This window comes from Candoia aspera, chromosome 15, assembly GCF_035149785.1.
Source record: "Candoia aspera isolate rCanAsp1 chromosome 15, rCanAsp1.hap2, whole genome shotgun sequence".
In the NCBI taxonomy this organism is placed as follows: Eukaryota; Metazoa; Chordata; class Lepidosauria; order Squamata; family Boidae; genus Candoia; species Candoia aspera.
The window spans coordinates 910,905-937,104 of record NC_086167.1 but is presented as its reverse complement, the minus strand read 5'-3'; the positions used below and the strand labels follow the sequence as shown (position 1 = coordinate 937,104).

At 43.7% G+C, this 26,200-nt stretch overlaps 1 protein-coding gene across 1 annotated transcript; it reads right to left on the bottom strand.

Moving 5' to 3' along the window:
- Positions 1–229: 229 nt before the first annotated feature.
- LOC134505857 (solute carrier family 2, facilitated glucose transporter member 11-like) lies at positions 230–25,276 on the bottom strand. The gene is made up of 12 exons (XM_063315794.1): positions 25,184–25,276; positions 19,482–19,580; positions 17,863–18,023; positions 8,207–8,331; positions 7,669–7,798; positions 5,727–5,875; positions 3,394–3,581; positions 2,970–3,080; positions 2,600–2,701; positions 2,250–2,325; positions 843–970; positions 230–610 (listed from the first exon to the last, which is right to left on the bottom strand). Exons 1-12 carry the CDS (start codon positions 25,274–25,276, stop codon positions 410–412), a joined length of 1,563 nt encoding a protein of 520 aa, XP_063171864.1. The 3' UTR covers positions 230–409.
- Positions 25,277–26,200: the final 924 nt, after the last annotated feature.

Sequence of the window (26,200 nt, the reverse complement as noted above, 5' to 3'; positions counted from 1 at the left end):
TCCCACTGAGGCATATTGTCATTTGTGTGGGTTTAGCTTGGTGTAAGATAGCAACCAACTATTGTGATTTGCAAACCATGGTTGATGATACAGGTGCAACTTTGAAGAGGGTCTTTGAATGGCATCCCAGGACAAAAACGGCCTCCTAATTTTAAGTGTTTAATTTACACAGTTAATATGATTATGCTCCAACTGATTTAGAAAGGCTCTCTGGACACAGGAACTGAGATGTGCCGTACTGCACTCTGTGCTCCAAAGCCTATCAGACGTTCTTCATCAAATGCAAACAGGTGGGTTTTGCTCTTTGTGAAGCTATGCAAAATTGCAGAACAAGTGCTTCAGTGTTGTAAATGGTTTGGTTTACAATTTTATGTGCCCTGCAGTTCTTGAGATATGGAAATTTTGCAGTTCAAAGTTTCGTACAAAGTACAGTTTCCTTTGGAAAATTATTGAGAAAAACTTGTTTCTTTCCATAATTTAGCTTATTAAACTCTGCTGTAATTTCGAGAATGGATTTTCCCTTTGTTTCTGGAACATATAAGTAGATGATTACACTTGAAACAGCCAGGATACCCATAAAAATCAGGAAGCAGAAGGGACCAAGATATTCCTGAAAAGAGAGAGAAAGGAAAATTGAAACTTTGAGAAACAAGCAGTGCTGCATTCTTCAGTGTTGTTTGTAGATAGATCAATATAGGGCTGGACCTGGTTCATCAAGCAAGCCCTGTCCTTTTTCATACTGTGCAGTTAAGCCACGCCAGAAATACGCTTGCTGTAGCTCCATATAGCATCTGATCTTTTTGTGACTCAGGTGCATTGGCCAGATCAAGTTACTCTCTTACCACAGCGAACGGGAAGATCATCCCAAGCAGAAAGAGTCCCATCCAGTTGATAAATCCCACAATCACAAAGGCAGATGGACGGTATGTCTGATTGAAGATTTCAACCATAACTGATATTGTGGCACCAGCTAGCAGAGAGAAAGAAATGCCCAATATGACAGGGTCAGTGCTCACGGGGAAATGTGTAGCCTCGAGCTGTGGGAAGAGCGGAGAGAAAGGTTTTCTTGCAGCCGTGGATGGACTGGTCATCCTGGGCAAAGGTAGATGCTTTTCTGAGACAGCAAGAATAAGGCATTTTGGGCTTCTGCCCTTCATAAAATCAGGCGGGCGGCCTCATTGCATCCTCTTAGGGTTAAAAGTAACTTATCATCCCAGGTCCCATAGTTGGGTCTGGGGAGGGTTAGAGGACACACCTCAGCTCAGGTGTTGAACGCCTAACAGCAGCAAGGCCTTTCATATTTCTAACCCAGTGGGAAGTTGCTTTGAGCAGAGGTAAAAGTTCCTTGACCCCAAACACCATTTATTTATCAGACTTGTATGCTACCCAGCGCCCAGTGACTAGGCAGCTCACAACAAGGAAATTACAATAAAAACAATTAAAAGGGGGAAAAAAGGTAAAAGATGGCAAGAATGACAGACTGGATGGAAATGAAGGAAAGGATCTCACTCCCCCTTGCCAAAGACCTGGGTGAAGAGCTGTGTTCTGGACCAGCTGGAATTTCTGGGTGGTCTTCAAGGGCAGCCCCATGTAGACTGCATTGCAGTAGTCAAGCTGCAAGGTGACCAGTGTGTGAGTGACTGTCTGAAGAGCCCCCCCCTCCCCCCCAATCTAGGAAAGGGCACAACTGGCACACTAGATGAAACTGCCTTCCTGGCTACAGCTGCCACTGCTCTTTGAACTGGAAATCAGAGTCCAGGAAGATCCCCAGATTGTGCACCACCCTTGAAAAGGGAGGAGCCTCGTGTGTTGCAGAGTGGTAGGCGGCAGTATTGCAGCTGAAATTCTCCCCACGACCCAAGTTCGATCCCAGCGGAAGCTGGTTTCTTGGGTAGCTGGCTCAGGTTGACTCAGCCTTCCCTCCTTCCAAGGTCGGTAGAATGAGCACCCGGCTTGCTGGGGAAGGTGACAACCAGGGACAGCAGTGGCAAACCACCCCGCTCTGCAGTCTGCCAAGAAAACATCGTGAAAGTGGCATCCCCCCAAAGGGTCAGACATGACTCGGTGCTTGCACAGGGGACCTTTCTCCTTGAAAAGGGAAGCACAACCCCATCCAAGGTCAAAGATGGAGTATCCCAGATCCGGGTGCCCAAACACCCACAGCCACTTGGTCTTGGTAGGGTTGGGTTGGAGACTGTTCTTCCCCATCCCAAACCCTACAGCCATCCGTCCAGGGTGGAAATACTCACAAGGTCCAATTCCGTAGAAGATTACAAAGAGGAAGATGAAAATGACACTCAAGTAGTGCATCCAAAAGAAGCGATGCTAGAATGAAAAAAGAGTCCTTTAAAAACTAATAGAAGCAATACTCTGATTACTGACTGTTGCTAAGACAATTGGAGATTTGGGATGCCAAATTGGGTTAAGAGGATATTTTCCTCTCTTGGCCTAGAATGGGGCTTCTGAAATATGCCCACAGTGCAGATCTGACTGGTCTTCGTTTTACCATCCCCTCCCACTTTTTATTTTGCCATACTTAACCATTGCCAGAAGCAGACACTTCCTCTTTTGCCAGAAAACACTCAAAAATCTCCCTTACTTGGAGTGAGAGGGTTACTGTGAGCGCAGCCAGCACCAGCACCATCACAGCATATCCTCCCCAGAGCAGAAGTTTCCGCCCAAAACGCTCAATCAGAGAACTCTGAAATGCAGGAAAAGGGGATAGAAAAGATGTTCTAATGGACTACTTGTGGGAAAGGCTAACCCTTGCCCCCCAAAATCTGGTAAATCAAAGCGTGCGTAATTGCAGCAGCACCAATGGTGCAAATCACACCGTTTCTGTCTCGCAGAAAACCAACGGTCAGCAAAGAAGAATGGGGCCAGCACCACCTACCATCTTCAGCCGGCCTCTAGAGGGAAAGGAATGTGTGGCTCTACCCGTCTTTGATAGGGTTCTCCCTTAAACTTACACACAGGATGGATGAGAGGCACTCAGAGATGCCAATACCCAGCGCAACATACGGAATGAGGGTTTCTTCAAACTGGGCTGTGCGGAAAACTTCAGATGAGTAGAAGTAGATCTAGAAAAGGAAAAAAAAGAAGATAGGTCATGTCTTTAGAAGGGAAGACAGGAGAGAAGGGAAAAGCTCTTTTTGGAAAAGGGGCCCCAGATCCAGCTAAATAGCGCCTGATTTTAAGTAGGGGAGACTGAGGTGGTCCAGACCAGTCTGGACTATTCCAAAAGGGCCCAGGAGCATTTTTTTTCCTTAAATGGCTCCATGATCTTGCAAACCTGGGTTTTGTGATGGGCTGAGCTGCAGGTTGCTTCACTTCCTGCCAACAGTGACAGGAGGAGCGCAGCAGTGGTGGGATTTCACTGAGCAAAGACTCAACTGCGTTGATGCCGCACAGCTGCAGAGTGGTCATGACGGTGATCATCACATACAGCTGCCCGCGCAGCGACTGGGCCCTCAACACCTCCAGGACTCGGAGACTTTTCGTGCAAGACATGGCTGCCTTTTCCCTCTTGATGTCATCAATCTCAGCTTGATGGTCACCTTCACCCCAGAGCTGTCTGATGGCTGTGGAAGGAAGGACACACATGATTGCACCTTTGTATGTATGTATGTATGTATTTATATGTCGAATTTCTACCACCGCCCATCTCTCCCGAAAAGGGGACTTTGTATCCCTTTGCCCCCTTGGGTGATCCTGGTACTCTGATTGCTTTATGGGCAATAAGTAATGGATATCCCTGTGCCGGCAGCTGTATGTGATGGGCTAGATTGTGGGTTGATATTTATTTATAAGATTGATAAACTATCTCCATACAAAATCAGAATACAGTACAGAGTAGCAATACTGTAAAAATAGAAAAACAGTAGATAGTATGAAACAGCTCTTTCTTCAGCGGGTTTAAAGGCCTGCCAGAAAAGCTAGTATTAACTATATGTTGGAGTGGGGACCCTTCTTGTCTTGGGCTGTTCTAAAGGAGGGCAGTGGCCGCTAAGGATGCCTGCCCCTCTGTCCCCTCCCATTGTACAGGTAGTTCTCACGTAATGACTGCCCTGTTTAGCGACTTGAAGTTACAATGGTGCTGAAAAAATAATTTTGTGACTGATCCTTGCTCTTAAAACTGTCATAGCACCCCACAGTCATGTGATCAAGACTGCAACTGGTGGGTGTTTATGACCACCACAGTGTCCAGTGGGCATGTGATTGCCATTTGTACACTTCACAGCTGGCTTCTGACAAGCAGAATCAATGGAGAAGTCAGCAGTAAAACTGCAAGTTGCAGTCATGTGATATCTCATTTAACAACGCATGGTGACTTGCTTAATGATTGCAGCAGAAGTGAGATCCTAAGTCTGTTGCAGTCACATGATGTCTCACTTAATGACCATGTTGCTTAGCAATGGAGTTGCCAGTCCCCATTGTGGTTGTTAAATGAGGACTACCTGTACTTCCTTACAGGAGGGGACCTTCAGCAGGTGCTCTCTGTTAACCTGGGTTGGACAGGTAGAATTCACTTGAAATGGATGGTCTGAAGCCACATAGGGCTTTACAGGTTAATAACTGGCACCCTGAATTGCACTCAGGAACAAACTGGTAACAAGTGCAGCTCCTATAGCACATGGATAGCTGTAATATGCATCAGCTGAAGTTTCTGGGTGGTCTTCAGGAGCAGCCCATGTAAAGAAAATTACCTAGGGTAATCTAGATGCAGATGTGATGGAATGTGTTCCTGAGGGAGGGGGTGATGTGGATTCCGGCGGTGCTGCCGGTTCCCAGGGAGGGAACCCGCAGCCCAGACTCTGTTGCTGGGAAGGTTAAGAGGTTCAAGGTAGCTCCGCCCTAGAGCCCTTCTGGGTTATTTCCCCTTAGGTTAGCTGAGTAGCTTTAGTCTGGCAAGATTCTGTCTATATGGCGAAAACAATGAAGAACTAGAGTTGGAGTTATCGGCTCAGCGTGGTTCTTGGCCTGGTCCCTGACAGCTAGGTGATAACTCAGGGTACGGATGACTGCCGTCAGAGGGTCTATTTTAGTAAGGCTGCAACAGACACCAGTCAAAGCTGGGCAAAGGCCTCCTGGCCATAGTCTCTACTGGCTCTTCCAGGAGGAGCTGCGAGTCTAGGAGTTCTCTCGATTAGCCTGTCAAGGTCACCACACGGGTGTGGTGCATGTTGATCATCATGATTTGCCAAGTCTTTCAAACTAGTGCTTCTAGTTCAGCTTGTGTCCAGTTTATAATTCCTGCAGAGGATCAAAGAAGTGGGCTAGCCCAAGTGTTGATGGCTTTAGTAGTTTTTCCATCACTAAGCTTAGATTTGACACTGTATTGACTTGTTGGGTGCCCAGATGTTTATAACTATCCTCTGCTGCAAGACTTCTTAATTTGTTTCCAGCTGGCATTTTGATTCCATAACTTTTTAACCAATTTTCAGTTCAAGAGCGTAGGCCAGGTGATGGAAAAAAACGTATCTCAGGTTTCTTTGGTGGAAGCTCTCCTGGATCTCAGGCAGGAGAGGTTTGATGTTGCCTTCCCATTTGCCATCTTCCCTCCTTGGTAACAGCAGCTCCCCATCCTCTCCTCTCCCCAGTTGCCTGTTGACGGTCCTGCTTGCCTCCAAGGCAGAGGACTACTGGACCCAACAAGAAGCTTGCCCCCAAGTCTAGAAGCACGTCCCGGCCCTGTTCCCCTTTCAGCTGGAGAAGAAGGACCCTACCTTTCTGGAAGGCGTCTTCGTTGCCCTTCTGTATCAGGAGGTAGGGTGGGGAGTCAGGGAAGCAGGGGAGTGTCACCAGCTGGATTGTCACTGTGAGTCCACTGAAAGCCAGCAGCAGGGGCCATAAGGACTCTGAGCCCAAAATTTCCCTGCAGAGAAAGGAAGGAAAAAATTTTCATTGGGCCAGCAGAGTGGAGGCTTTGGCTCTTCTCCAGCAGCCCTTATTTGCTCACCACAGTATTCCCACACTGTAAGTCTTGGTGGAATCAAGGACACTCAGCGTGGGTAAGAAGGGTGGAAATTGCCTGTGCAATCTTCTTCCCACTGTCGCCAGGCAAAGATGGGAGAAAATCCCTCCTCCAAGGCCCTTGGGACTGAGCAGCATTAAAATTTAAATATTAGATTGCTGCCCACTCCCCATAGAAAACTGAAATAGATACTCCAGATTTGTTTAAATATTAAGTATCTGTCTAGTTATCAGCCAGCGTGAAGGAAATATTTTTATTATGCTATTTTAAAGAGCTGTGAATATAAATGAGGTTTTCCTTTTCCCCTGAAAAGTCACCCATATTGTAAGCAATGCAAGACCATGCTGTTTGGAACTGTCTTATTTGAAATTCTCTATAATGAAATTGCATCCAAGGTGGTGGGAGACTTGAGATTCTACAACATACTGTATGTCCCTGAGTTTACTATAAAATTTTCAAAATATTTTTGTTCAACAGTTTGTTCTGTATCTGGACTATTTAATTTTTAGAGGAAAAAAGAGATGGCTGATCAGATTTCTGTTGCACAGCAAATATCAAGATAATGCAGTCATGCAGAGAGGGCATGCTATGGACCTTGTTGGTGAGGGAATTCCACCTGGCGGGGTCCAGGAGGCAAGCCTGGACCCCGCCAGGCAGTGGCGCCCACCCTCTGGAACATTCTGCCTCTGGAGGTGAGGTGGGCACCTTCGCTCCCAGCCTTCTGGAAGAATTTGAAAATCTGGTTCTGCCACCTTGCTTGGGATGGGAAGGGCAACAGCTCTTCCTGGGGGTGGCTGGCGCCGTAGTGCCCTCCCCATTGAATGAGAGCTTTTCGCCACAAGGATCTTATATTTATCTATTTATAATGATGGTCTGTATTGTAATTTATGTTTTGTGGTTTTAATTTATTTTGTTGTAAACCGCCCAGAGTCCCCCCTTTGGGGGAGATAGGCAGTGACAGAAATTTGAAATATAAATGAATGAATGAATGAATGATCCAGTTAATATATTATTTTAGGATTTTTTGCAGCTTACATAAAACAATGGATGTTACCAGTAACAGTGAAATGTAGCAGCACTTAATCACAACCAAGAATTACAATATAGCCAGTGGGTAAACTTTTTTTTAAAATCTAGCGTAATACCTAAGCATCAGTTGACTTAGATTGTAAAATAAGTTTTACTGGGTAGTGTAAAGGAAATACAGAACTTCCTCTTTGGGAAGGAAATACCGTAAATGGGCTACAGCTAAAAAAAGCACATCTCTACTCAGTCCCTTGTTTTGGTTGGTAGGGCAGCCATGCTGAAGCCTTCGTATCTGGGCAGACCCGTGTAACATCACCTGCCCTGGGGAGCAGTCCCCCCCCCCGAGATTCAGATGGTGCCAACCCTGCTGACCTTTAAGAAGACCCTTCAATATTTTATGGTCTTTTCATACTGCGATGTTTTGAATTCCCGCTATCAGCCCAGAGTCACTTGGTGAGTGGGTGGCTGTATAAAATATGTAAATAAATCTAACTCAGATCTCAGTTCTGTATTCTGAAATCAAGGTCTCACATCTTCAGGTTCAAAGCCAAATATTCCAGTTTTGACTGAAATGAAAAACTAAAAATGAGGCTTTGATTAAATGTTTACTTAGCACACTTGATGATGTGAATGATTTCCATTTAACGGCATTTTGGAATGGCACTCACCCAAGGCCGATAACTTGTCCTGCGACTTTTCCAAGTGTCAGAAAAACAGCAACAGTGGCATTCGTAAATCCACGCAACTTCTTTGGTGAAATCTCTCCCACGTATTGAGGATGTATATTGAAAGAAAACCCTTCAGAAAGGAAAAAGGTTGTGAAGAAGAGCATGGAACCAGCTGGCCAGCAATTAATCTAAGATGTAATTTCATCAAAATCATCTTACGCTGCAGAGAGGCATTACTGAATTATTTGGCTGAGCATAGTAAGAGTCAGGCCATCTCTTTGCTGACATAAACATGCAATCCTTAAGTACTGAGTTTGGGTGCCCAACCTGGACTCCCATCATGTGCAGTTGAGTGAGGTTATGATTATGCCAAGTGATTTCAGAAGGGCAGAAAGGGAGAGGGAGAAGCCTGTGCCAAGAGGGGCTCTGAGTTAACCCCTCCTGGATCAGTCTCCTCCTCTAGGATGTTTGATCACAGCACAACTTTGCCATTCGGGGTTCAACGAACTTGCTCAGAGCTACAACACATCCAGCATACCGATGCCAACCCCACACAGGAGGCGCCCAAGGAGGATCATCTCAAAAGATCTGGCCATCTTGCTGAAACCCATGAGCAGGGCAGCAGTCAGCGTGATAAGGTTGGCGAACATCTGGCACTTTTTTCTGCAACAGAAGGAGGGCCCAGTGAGGGACAGATACTTCCAGGGGTTTTCAGAGCAACAGCAGGACTATATATAATGCACTTAAGCAGGACACATTGAATTATTTTTGTTTCTTTTGGAATACAAACCTTTATAATTTTCAAAGCAGTATGTCAGGGCTGCACAACGGCATCCATGCAAGGGGATGCACTTGCCTTAAGTGCTACCTGCACTCCCAAAAGTAATGTAAGGATTGGTGCCAGACTGATAAAGATTCAAGAGACCCTTACATGAGCATTTAGCTCCAAATTTCTATTATTGGGAGGAGACCTGTCTTTTCACCAGTTCATCGTAAGGCTATGAAAAAAAGAACCAGAATTTTTCTGTCTTAATTTACATAGAAATAATACTGGTTCTAAACTTGGTGAAATCTTGTCCCCCTATCCTTTTCATCTCAGTAAGTCTCTTGCTAAAGAGAATTCTGGGAATCATGCTGAGTATCAGGCAGTTGCCAAAATAGTTGACAAGTAGTGGGTGAGACCAGGACAAAAGCAGAATATATAGTTTATACAGTTATGCTTCAGTCATGTGTTTAATAATGTTCCCCTTGTTACGCTAAAATTTACAATTTGGTAATAAGTTCCGAAGGGCTCTTGGGAGCCGTATCCAGTGTTCTCCAAAGGAGTTGCCTATGACCCTGAAACTTCAGGAGATGCACCTCTGCAACATACAAACCAGACTCAACTCTGGAAATTTGTACAAGTAGCAGTGCTTTACTCATAGATAGGCAAAGGCCATTTAAGAAATGGAAAATGACCGAGAAATAGCTTTTATCTTCAGGCCGTGTATTAAGTAACTGGACTATAGTTTCTGAATATAGGCAGCCTAATTCCAGGGAATAAGAGCCAGTTTGGTGTTGTGGTTAAGGCACCAGGTTAGAAATCCGGAGACCCTGAGTTCCAGTCCTGTCTTGGGCACAAAGCCATCTGGGTGACCTTGGGCCAGTCATTCTCTCTCAGCCCTAGGAAGCAGGCAATGGCAACCCACTTCCGAAAACCTTGCCAAGACAACTGTTCAGGCAGGCGTCAACACTGATGTAGATACCTACATACAGACCTGTATATGTGTATGTGTATGTTACTATTAATGAAAGGAAAAAATAGATAAATGGAGCAAATTTAACAAGAATTAAAGTACCAAAAAAGGAAAAGGAAAAAGGAAAATAAAAGAAAAGCTGTTGGGTTTCCGACTCTCCCCTTTTTATATGTTTGCTAATTTGCAATATTTGTAGGTCCCCTTAGAAACCAGACTGAGTGATTATACTGTATTTGCCACGCTGCATGATATGTTGCATTTATGGGAACCATTCTTGCTTAAATTTACAGGTAGTCCTCGCCTAACAACCATTCATTTAGTGACTGTTCGAAGTTATGACGGTGCTGAAAAAAGTCACTTACAACCGGTCCTTGCACTTATGACCTTTGCCATATCCTTGCGGTCATGTGATTGTGATCTGGGCGCTTGGCAACTGGCTCACATGAAGGTTGTAGCATTCTACACTCATGTGACCTTCCCAGCTGGCTTCTGACAAGCAAAGTCAGTGGGGAAGCTGGCAGGAGGTAGCAAGTCACAATTACGTGACATCTTGCTTAGCGACTGCAGGTGATTCACTTAATGACCTTGGCAAAAAGGGTTGTAAAATCAGGTGCGGTCACGTGATGCCTCACTTAACAACCACATTGCTTAACGATGAATTTTCCGGTCCCTATTGTGGTCGTAAGTGAAGGACTACCTGTAGTTAAACTTCTATCGTGTACATATAAACTGTTTTGCCACTGCTGCCTATTCTCCACGTTTAAGTTCCCAGACAAATATTATTGGAATTCTGTCTTTCTTCCAGTGCTGAGCAAAATTTATTCTTGCTGCTATAAGCATATATCTCATTAAATTATGATTCTGTTGTTGATTTTTTCTGAGGTTATACAGTACCTAGTAGGAAAAGTTGTGGTTTCATTTCAAATTTAAATTCCAAGACTTTCTGCATTATACTTTCTAGTACTTTTGAGTTTTTTTAAATGTCTACCACATGTGGCAAAATGTTCCTTCTGTTTCATGACATTTCCAACATTTATTACTATATGATTTATCTATCTTAGATATTATTGATGGAGTTGTATACCTTCTGTAAAACAGGTTGTACCAGTTTTCCTTTAGATTGTAACTTGCTATAAATTTGATAGATTTAGTCCATAAATCTTCCCATTGGAGTGTTGTGACTGTAAGTTTTGCATCCATTTTATCATAATGTTTTTTGTTTGTTTAGTCTCAGTGTCATATTTAAATAAAAGTTTATATACGTGTCCCATTGGGTGGTGTCGGTTTTGTATGAGCGTTATCAAATTCTGTTTTCTTTCCTTCCTGTCCCTCCTTCCTTCTGATTTTATCCTTCCAGCTATTTGTAAATACATCGACCATGGTATAATCCAGCCCTCACTTAGCAGTTCTTGCTGTGTTTTTAATCAGATTTCTATCTGTTCATAGAATTGGAGTAAACCATATCTGCATGTGTAATTACATTTTTCTTGCTGTAATTATCTCCAACATGAAAAGCATTTGAGGGAGAAGCTAGAGATGAAATTGTTGGGCTTATTATTCTGTTTGTAGAACTCCATGCTTTTATCAGACTTTGTCTAATAACGTGTCCCTTTTTACAAGAAAACTGGTGCAGCTTTCTTCTTTTGTGTCTCTGTACCATAACTATCTCTTCAGCAAAGGATCGTTACCTGGTCGTGGTGCTGGAGCTTGAGCACCTCAATGATGCCATGAGCTAAACCGTGAAAGGCCACCCAAGACGGGAAGGTCGTGACAGAGAGGTCAGACTAAATGCAATCCCTGGGGAAGGTAATGGCAACCCACCCCAGTATTCTTGCCATGAAAACTAAATGGATCGGTACAACCAGAGATATGTCGGTATACCATCGGAAGATGAGACCCCCAGGTCGGAAGATGGTCAAAATGCTACTGGGGAGGAACAGAGGATGAGTTCAACTAGCCCCAGACGTGATGACGCAGCTAGCTCAAAGCCGGAAGGACGGCTAGCGGCCGACGGTGCTGGTGGTGAACGGCGAATCCGATGTTCCAAGGATCAACACACCATTGGAACCTGGAATGTAAGATCTACGAGCCAGGGCAAATTGGATGTGGTTATTGGTGAGATGTCAAGATTAAAGATCGACATTTTGGGTGTTAGTGAACTGAAATGGACTGGAATGGGCCACTTCACATCAAATGACCACCAGATCTACTACTGTGGACAAGAGGACCACAGAAGAAATGGAGTAGCCTTCATAATTAGTAGTAAAGTGGCTAAAGCAGTGCTTGGATACAATCCAAAAAACGACAGAATGATCTCAATTTGAATTCAGGGCAAGCCATCTAGCATCACAGTGATCCAAATATACGCCCCAACCACAGATGCTGAAGAAGCTGAAGTAGAGCAGTTCTATGAGGATCTGCAGCACCTACTGGACAACACGCCTAAAAGAGACGTTATTTTCATCACAGGAGACTGGAATGCTAAGGTGGGCAGTCAAATGACACCTGGAATTACAGGTAAGCATGGCCTGGGAGAACAAAACGAAGCAGGACATAGGCTGATAGAATTTTGCCAAGACAACTCACTCTGCATAACGAACACTCTCTTCCAACAACCTAAGAGACGGCTTTATACATGGACTTCCCCAGATGGACAACACCGAAATCAGATTGACTACATCCTTTGCAGCCAAAGGTGGCGGACATCTATACAGTCGGTAAAAACAAGACCTGGAGCTGACTGTAGTTCAGATCATGAACTTCTTATTGCACAATTTAGGATCAGACTAAAGAGATTGGGGAAGACCCACAGATCAGCTAGATATGAGCTCACTAATATTCCTAAGGAATATGCAGTGGAGGTGAAGAATCGATTTAAGGGACTGGACTTAGTAGATAGGGTCCCGGAAGAACTCTGGACAGAAGTTGGCAGCATTGTTCAGGAGGCAGCAACAAAATACATCCCAAAGAAAGAGAAAACCAAGAAGGCAAAATGGCTGTCTGCTGAGACACTAGAAGTAGCCCAAGAAAGAAGGAAAGCAAAAGGCAACAGTGATAGGGGGAGATATGCCATTAAATGCAAAATTCCAGAGGTTAGCCAGAAGAGATAAGGAATTATTTTTAAACAAGCAATGCGCGGAAGTGGAAGAAGACAATAGAATAGGAAGGACAAGAGACCTCTTCCAGAAAATTAGAAACATCGGAGGTAAATTCCAGGCAAAAATGGGTATGATCAAAAACAAAGATGGCAAGGACCTAACAGAAGAAGAAGAGATCAAGAAAAGGTGGCAAGAATATACAGAAGACCTGTATAGGAAGGATAACAATATCGGGGATAGCTTTGACAGTGTGGTCAGTGAGCTAGAGCCAGACATCCTGAAGAGTGAGGTTGAGTGGGCCTTAAGAAGCATTGCTAATAAGGCAGCAGGAGACGATGGCATCCCAGCTGAACTGTTCAAAATCTTACAAGATGATGCTGTCAAGGTAATGCATGCTATATGCCAGCAAATTTGGAAAACACAAGAATGGCCATCAGACTGGAAAAAATCAACTTATATCCCCATACCAAAAAAGGGGAACACTAAAGAATGTTCAAACTATCGAACAGTGGCACTCATTTCACATGCCAGTAAGGTAATGCTCAAGATCCTGCAAGGTAGACTCCAGCAATTCATGGAGCGAGAATTGCCAGATGTACAAGCTGGGTTTAGAAAAGGCAGAGGAACTAGGGACCGAATTGTGACTAAACGAATAAACAACACCATAACTATCTATTGAGTCCATTGGCTTAGCCGGCTCCTTCCCAAATGTCCCTGCTGCTGTTCAGGGATTTTATCCACTCTGTTAGCCATGGCAGGCAGCTTCCTTTATGACACAGTTTAAAGCTTGGAGGGGCGAGGCCACCTCTCTCTTTGGAATCTTGTAGGATTTTTTTTGGTTGGACTCTGGGTCTTTTTTCACTTCATATGAATTTACTGGCAGTTTCTTGCCATTCCTGTAAGATCTTCTCTGAAATTGGAATTGGTGCCATTTAAAATAAATAGTTTATCTTGGGTAATACATTCATTTTGATAATTGCAGTAGTTTCTAACTAAGATAGCATTAAGTTCATCTACCTTTCAAGGTCTCTTTTAGTCTCTTGTCATAATTTAACATAGTCATTTTGATACATTTCTTGATTGCTTCCTGTCAAGTCCAAACCAAGATGTTTTGCTGAATGGGGTATCTGACAGCCAGATTCTTCTTGCAAAAAATTGATTTATTCTTGTGTTAAAAATCTTGTAATTATTTTTGTTTTCTGACCATTGATTTTATATCCAGAATATCCTCCGTAATTATAAATTGTTTTCATCAACTGTTTTATTGCCTTTTGTGGTTCTGTGATAGTTAATACTGCAACTGAAAGAAGCTGTACAAGATCGGAAATCATGGAGAGAGCTGGCTTATGGAATCGCCAAGGGTCGGATACGACTGAATGGATAATTTGATTCGATTTGATAGTTAATACTACATCATCTGCATAGCATTTCTTACATGCTTCTCCATGAATTTGGAGACCTGTTGTTTATCACCTTGGACGTTTTCTTCCAGTATTTTTAGTAAAACGACGTTAGTAAAGGACAGAGTAAAGGACAGAGTGGACATCCTTGCCTTGTTCCATTACTGATTTGAAAATCTGCAGAGACCGCTCCAGTGGTCGTAATCTTTGCTTCCTGCTGTTGATACCTACTTTTAACACAAGCTTGAAATTCTTCTCTGGAGTCCATTTTATTCAGTACTGCCAGCATGAATTGTCACTGCAAATTGTCAGAGGCTTTTTCTGCATCCAAGAAAATTTGTGCAGCTTTCTTCCTTTTTAAAAAGAATTCTATTGTATTGATTATAAAATTACTGTTGTCCTTTATATTTCTCTTTGGAATAAAACCAGTTTGATTAATATGTATAATATCTGAAACACATTTCTTCAGTCTGTCAGCTAATACTCTGAAAATCTTATAAACTTTCAGCAAGGAAATTGGTCTACATGATTGTGGCTTCTCTGGGTTGTTCCCTTCTTTATAAATCAGAGTTACATATACTTCTCATGTTGGTGGTATTGCCTTTGGTTTTTTTTTAATTTTCTTCATATTTATCAATGGTTCTAATAATTCTTCAAATTCTTTGTAATAATTGAACTATCAACCCATCTGGACCTGGTGCTTTTCCTAATTTGATTTGTTTTATTGCTTTTTTCGTTTTTTGTTACAGGGGGTATTTGCTTATGTTGATCATTAAATTCTTTGATAACAGACTTTTCAATATATTTATTCATAGTTTCATCAGTAGTAGTTTTGGAATATAATTCTTTAAAAAAAGTTGCCAATTCTATTATTTCTGATCTTGAATGTAACAATTTGAACCCTTTCTTTAATGCTGCTATTATTTGTATTTCTTTTTTCTGAGTTGATAAGCAATAGTTTTCCTGGTTTGCTTGTTCAAAATTTTTCTGTTTAGCAAATTTTATTTTCTTCTGTAATTCTTCTGTGTCTAATAAATTAATTGTTTTTTAGTTTATTGCAGTTCTTTCATCAATTGTTTTTCTGGATTGCTTTTATGCTTTTGTTTCAATTATCTTATTTTAACGTCTGATTGTTAGAAGGGGTAGAACTTGACCACGGAGTTGCTGCCATCATCTTGACTCTTATCACACCCCTGTGGATGCCCCTGATTGCAAGTCAATGACTGGCCACACAAACGGTGTCACTGGTAGAAATCTGGCTCTGGGACTATTGGGTAAAACATTCAGATGATCCATTGCTGGCACGAGATGAGTCGCACCTCACAAGAACTGGCGAAGTGTCTTTGGCTAAGGCATGGCAGGGCTTTAAGCTGAATCCAGTAGGGGTGAGCTTGGAAATCTTGAAAGAAGGATCTCAGGTAAAAAACCCCTGTGCGTTGTAGAAAGTAGACATGTCGCTGAATTGGGGCTTTTTAAACCACTTGATTCAAAGTTTTATGGTTTGTGTTTTATGGTTTTTACAGTTCTGGGCTTTATTGTTGCGAGCTGCTCAGAGCTGTGTTTTAAGATGGGCAGCCATACAAATCTTACAAATTTGTAATATAAATTTACTTACAAAGTCCATGGCTTTCATATGGGAAATAAACAAGATAAACTTGAACTGTTAGAAGAGAAGAGCAAATACAATTTAAGAGACATATTGGGATGACTTTCATAATAGAAATACAAGTGTGGGAAGCTGAACTATTCAGTTTTGCTTAGAAATCCAAGTGAATGAACTTCCCAGTATTGAAAAGAGCAACTGGATTAAATTAAGTGGAGGAATAAATAAAAAAATATTCTTGTGGATGTCTAGTATTGGCTCCCAAACCAAGAGAAGGTCTGGATGATGCCTTCTGGAAGCAAATTGTATAAAATCAAAGTGATAGGAGAGTTGCTAATTTCCCCATTAGTTACCCAGACACTGCACTGCCTAATAAAAATAACGAGAACAGGATTCATATCACCTCAGCTGATGGCAGGGTGATGTTACGGCGTTGCTACAATTTACTAGTAGGAAATGGCTTTCAATGACCACAGCATCTGTTGGGACACACATTCTCCCAAGGACGGCCCTGCCAGGAAATTCCTGATTAATCTCACAGACAGCTTTCTCCCTCAGAGGCTGGAGGAAGTCACAGGAGGATCAGCAGCATTCATTTGATATTAGTGAATAAGGATAACTTAGAGGAAGTGGAAGTAACAGGAACTTGCAGGGGAAGTGACCATATAAGTGCACAACAGGAGAACCTAATGGGCAAAGAAGCTCAGGAAGGGAGGTGGGAGTTCCTAAAGAAGGAGATATTAAAAGCACAATTGCAAACAATTCCAATGAGGAGAAAAAAAGTGGATAGCAGAAGATGTGGCTACAATAAAAGATTAGTAAAGATTGGAAAACAAAAGCTGAGATGAAAGGGGGGCAAATCGCACAGGAAGGGTACCGTCCAGTAGCCTGGAACTGTAGAGCTGGCATCAAGAAAGTGAATACTTGGAGTGAACAGAGGTTAGCAATGGATGCTAAGAACAGCAAAAGGAGCTTCAGGAGGTATGGTCAAAGTAAAGGAATCAGGATACTACCCATTTAGTAAAGAAGGTAGAATGCTAAGAACTGTCAAAGGAAGACAGCTATTCAAATTCTGTTTTGATTCAGTCTTCAGCGATGATAAAAACTGTCTTTCACTAGGAAATTGTGAAGAGCAGTATGAAGGGGCAGGATTGAAGCATGCAGGTACTTCATAATTTGAATTGAGTTGAAATTCCAAGACCAGATGAATTGCATCCTGGGGTACCTACGGAACTAGTGGGAGATCTGGCTGAACCCTTACCTGTCATATTGGTGAAGCACTGGATAACTGGAGGACCACAAACATCCCTACCTTCAAAAACGAAAACACATTAAAGCTAAAGGTAAAGCAACATAACTTGACTGCTGAGAAGGCCAATTAACTTTATATTTTATCAACAAAAGGATAATTTCTACATCATTGAAAGTAATACTTCCAGACTCCACCTCAGTATTGTACTGTGGAAGCCACAATATACAAGTAGTCCCCGACTGGATTGGGACTGGATTTGGGACTGGATTTTCCATTGCTAAGCAATGTGGTCATAAAATGTGATGTCACGTGACCGCATCACTTAGCAACAGCAATCCTGGCATTCCCCATTGCTGTTATTAAGTGAGGATCATGGGTTGTTAAGTGAGGACCTCCTTGCAACTCCCTGATGGCTTCCAACAAGCAAAGCCAGTGGGGAAGTTGGCAGGAAGTTGCAAGTCCCAGTCAGCTCACAAACAGGCTAGGGGGCAGGTAAGTGGCCGCTCCCGGGTGCGGGAGGGAGTGTGGGGCTGGCATGGCATGGTGTGAACACGGCTTGGGGTGGCTGCTGCACGGTGGAAGAGTCTTACCCGTGAGACTTGTGACCTTCCCTGCTGGCTTCCCCATTGACTTTGCTTGTGTGAAGCTGGCAGGGAAGGTCACAAATGATGATCACATGACCATGGGATGCTGTAACTGTTGTAAGTGTGAGCCAGTTGCCAAGGGCCCAGATCATGATCATGTAACTGCAAGGGTGCTGGGAAAACCAGAACTTTGAGGGCTAGTCATAAGTACCATTCGTTCAGTGCTGTCATAACTTTGAACGGTTGCTGAATGAGTGGTTGTTAACCAAAGACTATCTGTAAGAAGGATTCAGATAATCTCAAATTTAGAGAAGGATGAGAATAATCAGGAGAGATTGAAGGAGCTGGAAATATTTAACTTTGAGGAAAGAATATTGAAGGGCAGTGTTGTGGCCACCATCTTGACTTTTATTTTTACCATGCCCTGTGAATGCCCTGAATAGGGCACCAAACTCTGTTGGTTGCAACCGGTGTACAGTTTCAAACATTTTGAACATTTGGTACTTATTGAAGAAGCTTACTTCCTATATTTTGTGGTGAGGTACCCACAACAGACACTCCCTAAGAGTCCTCCAATCCCGTAACTGGACACAATGCAGGACCACAACAAGACAATGTTCTCTTGAGGGAGTGGTGAGCCATGCCGTTCCAGCCAGGTCTCATTAATGAATTTCTTAATATGCTGTGGACAAAAAATGCATTCATTTTACACTTAATGAACTTCTTAACTTTTTCACAAGAGTTTATCCATAGTAATTTAAAGTTTATCTAACAAACAATAGCAATAACTATATCAATAAAAATATGGTTAAAATAATAGGAATGGTAAAATATCCATAAATCTATCTCCTTGACTTCAATCAGATATGTTGTGCATCAGGTTGGTTCTGCCTGTCTGTGAGATGTAAACACAATACTGGGTTTCTTTGCAATTTAATCCATTCCAATTAGTAATTATTATTATTGCCACAGGTAGTCCTTGAGTTATGATGGTATTTTGTCACTAAGCAATGTGGATGTAAAGCGTGACATCACATGACTGCATTACTTAGTGATGGCAATCCCAGCAGTCCCTGTTGCTATTGTTAACCAAAGCCCACTGGTCGATAGGTGAGGACCCACCCCGATCCAAGTCATTCCTGGTTTGGTCCCTCCCAGCCCTGAACCTCGGTAAGGTCAGGGATTGCCTCCTCTCCAACTCCCCCCACCCACCTCCTCCCCATTCTGCCTTTTTGGCCACCCTGCAAAGCAGCACTTGGTGGTGGTGCTAGGGTTGAAGTAGAGGCCCGGGGCCTTTAGCAGCCAGCAACCACCTGCCCCGGACCTCTACTTCAGCCCTAGCACTGCTAGCACCATTGCCAAGGTGTGCCGCCTCAAGCCCCACACTGCAGCAGTGCAAAGTTACATGCAGTTTTAGACCAGCAACAGTAGAATAGTTCCTAAATCATGGGAAGTAATCATTCCACTGTATCTGCATTGAACAGGTTCCAGTTGAGAACTGGGTCCACTTCTGAGCATCACACTGTTGGGAGATGTTCAGAGAAAGGCACTGAGAGTGATCATGAAACTGGAAAATAACTATTTCTTAGAGGGAGAGATCAAGGAAACTCCGTATGTTTGCTTTGAGAAGACAAGACAGAGGACATCAAAGCATTTTTCAATGTTATAGAGAAGGCAGGAGACGAGATAATGGATTTCCACAGCAGAAAGGCCTGTTCTACTTAAGCATTTTGACAGTGGAACTAACTATCCAGGACGAATTCCCCTTTCCTTTCCCCCAAAACCCAAGTGGAGGTTGGACAGCCCTCTGTCTGGGATTCCTTTGATTCCCGCACAGAACAAGGGCTTGGGCTCCACAGCAACGGATGACTCTGTGTGATTCTGTAGGTGATTCTAAAGAAGCAGGTTGGCTTGGGCATCCTTCCACTCTGGAGCCAACCAGTGCAACTTTCTCCCCAGTCCTAAAAGAGCTCTATCTGGGGGCAGGTAGGTACAGTCAAAAGGGCCCCACAACTCCAGAGGGAGAGCCTTGTCTGCCGCTCAACAGGGAGAGCCCCTGGCTAGAGTGGCCAATGTTTGGACGGGAGAAAAAGCACATGGAAAGGAAGGGACTTTGGAACTGCCAAACACTTTCACTTACCAAGGAAGGATAGTTGATCACAGAAATGTGAAACCCGTAGGGGAAGCTGCCCCCTATTCCTAGCACGAGGATCATTTGGAATAGTCCCCGGTATTGAATCTGCAAAAAGAAAACACATTAGGGGCTCCAGCATTTGACCCCAATGGGGTATCCTCAAAGTCATTCCCTCTCCCTCTCCCTCACACATTCACACAAAGAGAGAGAGAGGTCGTGCCCCTGTGGGCTTGAGTACAGACTGGGGGAAGGATAATGTGTACCTTGCCTGGCAGACCCTTCCTTTAAGGGGTCCCCAGGACAAGCTACCCAGGTTTGGCTGCCACCAGTTGGGCTGAACCTCCTTGAAGAGTTCTCAGGCCTTCCACCAAAGAAGCCTCCACTCTGGAAAAAACAGAAAAGAAGTTTTTTTGGGATCTTCCTGATGAGAGCTCAGAAATCCAGAACTTAACCACCATGAGCCCATCCTGAAATACAATGGGTAGCTGTAGATGTTGTAGGAGGCGGGCTGTGTTGGTCTATGGTAGGCAAAAATCAGGAGGAAACTGGCAGCATCTTTTCAGACGAACTTGTGATTAAAAGGCATAACCTTTTGTGAGCTGTAGCTCACTACATCAGAGCTCAAGAAAACTTATCCCTCGTTAAGGAAATACGGCTCTGAATTAAGATCATTTTAACAACATAGTTGCTAGTCTGATGTAGAATGTAGAACAGGTTAGGGATATAAGCTTCTCCTAAAGCACAAGAAAACATTATATCAAACTACTCTTTGGCATTTACTCCTGACCGCCATAGATTCTAAGGATACCACTTTATTCTGGAAAGTCGTAAATGCCAATTTGGGTGAAGACAAGAACTTCCTGAAGGCTAGAGTGTCCAAAGAAGAATGGAAGAACCATTACACTAGATACTTTGCTATCTATCCCACTTCTGCTTGTTCTCCAATTAATCTAAACATCTAATATCTAAAATCTACACCCTAGCCGCCTCTCTCTCTAAAATGAAAGCCCCAGGAGAAGATAATATATCTGGAAATCTAGTAAAAGCTAATATTGTTTGGTGGAAGCCTATTTTGGTTAAACTTTTTAATAACACTGACTCCTCTGGCCAACTTCCCCAGGGCTGGAATACAAGCATAGTGATCCCAATATACAAAAAATTATAGACCAGTTAGCTTGATTAATGTCATGGCCAAAATTTATGCAAAACATCTAGCCAATAAATTAGAGGACTGGGTAATTGATAAACAATGTGCTTGCAGAGGAACAGGCAGGGTTACTCTGCAGCTGATTGTGGTTTTGCATTGGATCATTTCATAATTAAGAGCAGTGTGTAAAACATGCCACCAGGAAACTGTCTGTTGCCTCTGTGGCTATTCACGCAGCTTTTGATGCTATTGATAGAAACAAGCTATGGATTAAGTTAGATCAGCTGAATTTGAAAAGACAGTAATTAATTTTAATCATGGCATTATATACAAATACTCAAATTCAGGTTAGGTTCATCCCAGTGGGACACCTGACAGATAACTTCAGGACCTCTAAAGGGGCGAAACAAGGATGTGTGCTTGCACTGCTCCTATTTAATCTGTTCATTAATGATATTGTGTTGATCGTCTTTTAACTGAAGCTGTACACATGAGGAATGTTTTAATGGGAACTCCTGTATTAAACTAATAAGGTTTAGATGTGAAAATGTTTTTGGGAAAAGAGAAATACCATAAAACAAGAGTAAAACCGCACAGAATTTCTTAACTAAACTGGTTACTTAATAAGCTCTGGGGTTTCAGCAGAGGTTCGGAGTTCATCACTGCAGTTGGACAGACATTATCTGGACCTGCTGTTTGGGTGTTGCATATATCCTGGGCTTCAAATGGGACTCCAGCAAAGCGGGTTGGCTCGGGCATCCTTCCGCTCTGGAACCAACCAGCAAGGCCACACCTGGGGGGGCAAGCGGGGCCTGTGCCCCAGGCGCCATGCTGGGGGGCGCCAAAATGACAAAATAGTATTTGTATACTGAATGTTTTATTAATTTAATGTATAATAGAATAATAAAACTTGCTAACAGCTCTCTCACCAACCCATGGTGCAGAATCCATTTTGCCCTGGGTGACACAGACTCTAGTTGTGGGCCTGCCAACCAGCACAGTCCCTCCCTCCCTCCCTCCCTTCCGAGAACCTGATTGCTTCCCCAATTCCCAAAGAAAAATGCCCCATTTCTGATGTCTTGGATATAGCCTGCAAATCAGGAATTATCTAATGGCTAAACCTTCCTTCCTAATGACTATTGGAGAATGATTAAAAAAGCAAAGAACATACCAGCTTTCACTGTTTCTGCCTGTATATAAATGATATTCCTTGACAGAATTTTTTGTGGGGGAAACCAGAACTTAATTCTCCTTCAAGGGAACCCTCTAGTGATGCCTCAAGGACCCGTTTGCTCCAGTGGGGCTGCGAGGCAGGGACCAGTTCAAGGCCCCTGAAGCCAGGATCTTAGCCGCTTCCCACATTTGTCACTGATCTTACCATATAACCTGCCAGACCTCGGGAAAGGGCTGGCTTATGCCTTCTGCTTTCTTCAGAGTGGAGCTGGAAGAGTAAAGTATGGCAACTCCAGGGAACGGAAGAGGAACAGCTAGCCCTGTGCAGAACTTCCTGCTGGAGAGGGGCCTCTTGAGGGCTTAGACAGAGACGGGCATGGATCAGGGCAGCTTCTCCTTGGCTGAGCCTCTCTTAACCCCGCAGATCTCTCTCGGGGAAGGAGACGGTGCTGCCTCTGGTGCACTTTCGCACTTGGTTTTGACTGAGCTGAAGTGTTGGCTTCCTTTTTGACCCACATGATGGAGTTTTTAAAGGTTAACAAAAGAACTCCAAGCCGCTAACAGCAATCTTGCAGAGTAGAAGTGTGGACCAAAAAGAGAACTTGCACATCAAGCTTAATTATGTTCAGAAATAAGTTCAGTCTTCACACAGCAGTGAGATGAAGAAAAATAGCTGTAGCTTTTATTCAGCAGATCTGGATACAGGTAGGTTGATAGTAGAAAGCACTTAATCATCACTGTTTTTTTGTGGAATAGGAAGTCTGTGTGCAAGGGAGATGTTAGAGGATGAGGCCTGCATCATGCAGCCCTCCTTCCTGCATATCTGCGCATGAGGTAGAGGTGGAGATTCTGAATCTCCCAGACCAAGAAGGAGGAGGAAGAGGAAATCAGGTGACCCAGGTGACTTCCCACAAGCACAATAGAGACATGCCTACCAGACAAACCCTCTTATTATGCTTGTGAGACAATGCTGAGTTGACCCCTGATAATTCCAACACCACACTGCTCCCTTCCCCACTTTGTAAGAAGTGATTCCCCCCATTTCTTCCACGCCCGGCTTCTTGCATTCCAACTGATTTTCCAGCAAACCTATGTAAGGAAGAATGTTCTTTATCTGCCTCTTTGCAACTTTCCCTGCTTCCCTCTTATTTACATCTTTGTGCTATTTTCTATACTTAGGCTAAGTTTACAGCTGGATCGAGCTCAATTTTCGGATTTAAGATATTTTAGAGGAAAAGTACCTCTAAGCTGGTTCAAATGTCTCGCTCTTTTTTTAAAAAGTTTTTTTTGGCTTGGAATCATTACACATAACACAAACCTATCCTTCCCATAAAAAGTTTTTTGTCTCCACAATTTGATTTCAAGCTGGAGTCCAAACGCGAAGCCACAGAGCGGTGCCCTCTAGTTAGCCAGGAGTCACTTCCAACTCAGCCCAGTCCTCAGAGGCAGCTGCCCCCTCTCCCAGTCTTTGTTTCCCACTTTCTTCTGATGCCAACCATGCTTCTTAGATGGTCTGTGGCACCCTTCCTTGAGGTCAGGGTGGGGCAAGGACCTGTCCTTCCCCACTGACCAGCTGAGTCTGCTGCGGGTCACTCTCCGCTCTGGCCCCTGGCCCCAGCGTTCAGGTGGTTCACTTTCTGGTGGCCCTGCTGGGATAGCAAGGTTACATTCATCTTTAAAATAGGCCAGCTAATTAATTTGTTAATGCAAGATGAAAAGGACTTAAAACAGCCAGTCGAGGACCACGCTGTGTATATTTAACAGCTCAAGGCATCAGGCGAAGAGCTTTGCAGTTCAAGCTGAAATAAGGGCTGGCTCTGGCACTGCCCCAGGTGACCTGGAGGAAGTGGCTATCCTCCAAAGAAGAACTGGTTTGGCCCAGCAAAAGATGACACCCTGTCATGAGTACTGATGGCGAGCAGGAGGGGGCCTCTATCCAGGGGGGAAAACACATGCGTAGTACTGAGGAATTAAGCAGCCATTCAAAGAGACACAGATCAGACCCGCCTTAACCTTTGTGGTTTATCTGTCTGGGTTTTTCCCACGCTTCTTCAGTTTGTTAGGATTCTGTTTAATGTAGCAGTAATAAACACTAGAGACCTACTCCTCATCTCAGCGTGATTTCTGACTGTTAGGACACCCCCCCTCCCCCAATGTCTGTGACAGCAATCCAGGCCAGGAGAGGGAACAACTAAGGCCGTGCCATCAGCGTAGCATTTAAGGAAACTGTGTGACAAATGTGAGGAAGCAGAGGCACCACATCACCCAGGGGAGGGTAATATGTCCACTCACCTGCTTCTTATGGGGCAGTCCCACAGTCTCTTTATGGCAATTAGTTCTGTTGAATTTAACTGGGATTTACTGTACTCAGAACAAAAAACGCTATAACCTTCCAGAGCAACCAGGTGCCCCATCGCTGAATCCCACTTCTTGTCCTTTAGAGGACCCCCCACCCCAAGCCTTCTCCCCAGCTGGCTCCCAGCAGCACCCTCTCCCTTTGCCCCCTGAGCTCTGCTTCCTTCACAGCACCCTTCCTTTCCCAGAAATTGGGGGAGAGCTTCAAAAAAGGAGGCAGGCACCTGGGGAGAGAACGGCTCCCTCATCTTCTGCTATACTTCAGGTAGCTGAGTGTCCCTAGCTAATTCCTTTGACAAGGTAACCTTGAAGTCCTAAAGGAAAGGTATGCTCTAAACTGAACAGAAGAGCAAGGAGTATTACAAATAATGTTTGTCATTTGCTTCATCTAGAGTCTTCTCCTCTGTGTGTGTGTCGGGGGTGAGGGATAGATAACCCAGTACTCACCAAGTCTGAGAGGAAGCTTGCCATCTTCTAGCTAAGGAGCAAGCAGGAACTAATTTCCTGTAACCAGAGGCACACAGGATGCTTCTCAAAGAGGTCTCTCGTTGCAGAAATTAGCAATTGGCCCCATTTAATTGAAGTTAACGTTTGCCATGTAAGTTTTCAATTAATTTATTAATTTTGCTTTCAATGCAAAGTTGGAGCTATTGGGTTAAATAAATAATCCAGCAGTAGATACAATGACCAATTAAAGGATCAGAAACTGCCTGGCTTCTGTGAACGCCCACAGACTTGGGAAATACTTGGCCTTTGCTGTCTTCAAATTATATAAATTTCCCCTTCCTGCACTGAATCTTGAAAAAAATGTGAGATGGTAATAGATGTCAAACTTTCTGCTAGCTGTTGTTTGGAATTGACAGGATGAATCCACTTTCTTGGACCAAAGTACATGTGATGTTAATGACAGGGTTTACCGTGAATGCACATTTCTTTACTGAGGGTCTTTTTTAATGACCCACTAATCACAGGCAGGCAACATTTCAGCAGTTGCTTGAGAGGACTGGAGCACATGATGTCACCCCCTGCTCACCCCCATCCTGACATGGAGGCAATCCGCAGCCACATTTTCCTGCTCCTTTTCTTGGAATGGGTGCCTGGCTTGCACCAGCACAAACCTGGCCATGACGGATCCCTGCTGTGATCTGGGCAGCATCTGCACTCCTCTTGGTCACTGTATGGAGCTGTTGTCATCTCTCTACACCCTCCTCTGGTCACTGGTCGTTTTTAGGATGTCAGCATCCAAGAAGGGGTCCATGCCCACATAAAGTCTGAACCTCACTGTGCTTGGTGAGCATTACATGGATTTGTTCTGTGTATCAGATATGTGATGCTCTACTGTACCAATGGTTCAGATAAACCATACCTGGTTCAAGAGGGCTGGTGAATCACTGAGGTTTGATGAATTGATGACACACTGCACCCACCCACCCACACGCATACAGTGGATTTTTTTTAAAGTATGTTATTGACATGAGTTATGCCAGTTTTTCCTTCTTGCCAGCTCAAGAGACAGGAAGAAAGAGAAAACTGGTGTGTCTCCCTTCTCACTGGTCCTGACAGGAATGTGTGAAGTACAAGAGGGGGCTCAGTACCATCTGTCAGTGGAAAAAAAAGTCTCCCCCAATGCCAATGAAAAGGAAAATAATTGGCAGTTGTTTTCACAGTACAGGTTGGAGGGGTGAAGAAATAGGGACCATGGTAACCACCATCAAATTGAATGCCTGACTAGCATTGTTGACCAAGCTGAAGAATGGATTGAAATCTGGACAGCAACGCTTAAAGTGGCTTCACTACCCGCTGATTTCAGCAGGGGAGACAAGCACCTTAAGGGTATCATGCAGAACAGCCCTTGGGAAAACCCTTGGCCCCCAGTTACAGTCCCAGTCCTGATCAAGGCATCCACCTTGCCAATTTGCATGGGGGCAACCTTCCCAATTGGTCCATATTGCAAAATGAAACAGAGGTGGTAGTCATTTGTTGATTTCTAATAATACTCAAGTCTCATATTGGGAACCTCAGACTCGGTCCCAGGGACCAATAAGAACTC

Bases quoted from the DNA above. Each gene is read 5' to 3' on its own strand.
- LOC134505857 (XM_063315794.1), bottom strand. From the start codon at position 25,276: ATGGCCAGGTTTGTGCTGGTGCAAGCCAGGCACCCATTCCAAGAAAAG. The intron at 2,326-2,599 runs GTAAGGGAGATT...TTTTCATTCTAG, and splicing joins CAGTAACCCTCTCACTCCAA to CATCGCTTCTTTTGGATGCA. The intron at 971-2,249 runs GTGAGTATTTCC...TCTCTCTGCTAG, and splicing joins CTTCTACGGAATTGGACCTT to CTGGTGCCACAATATCAGTT.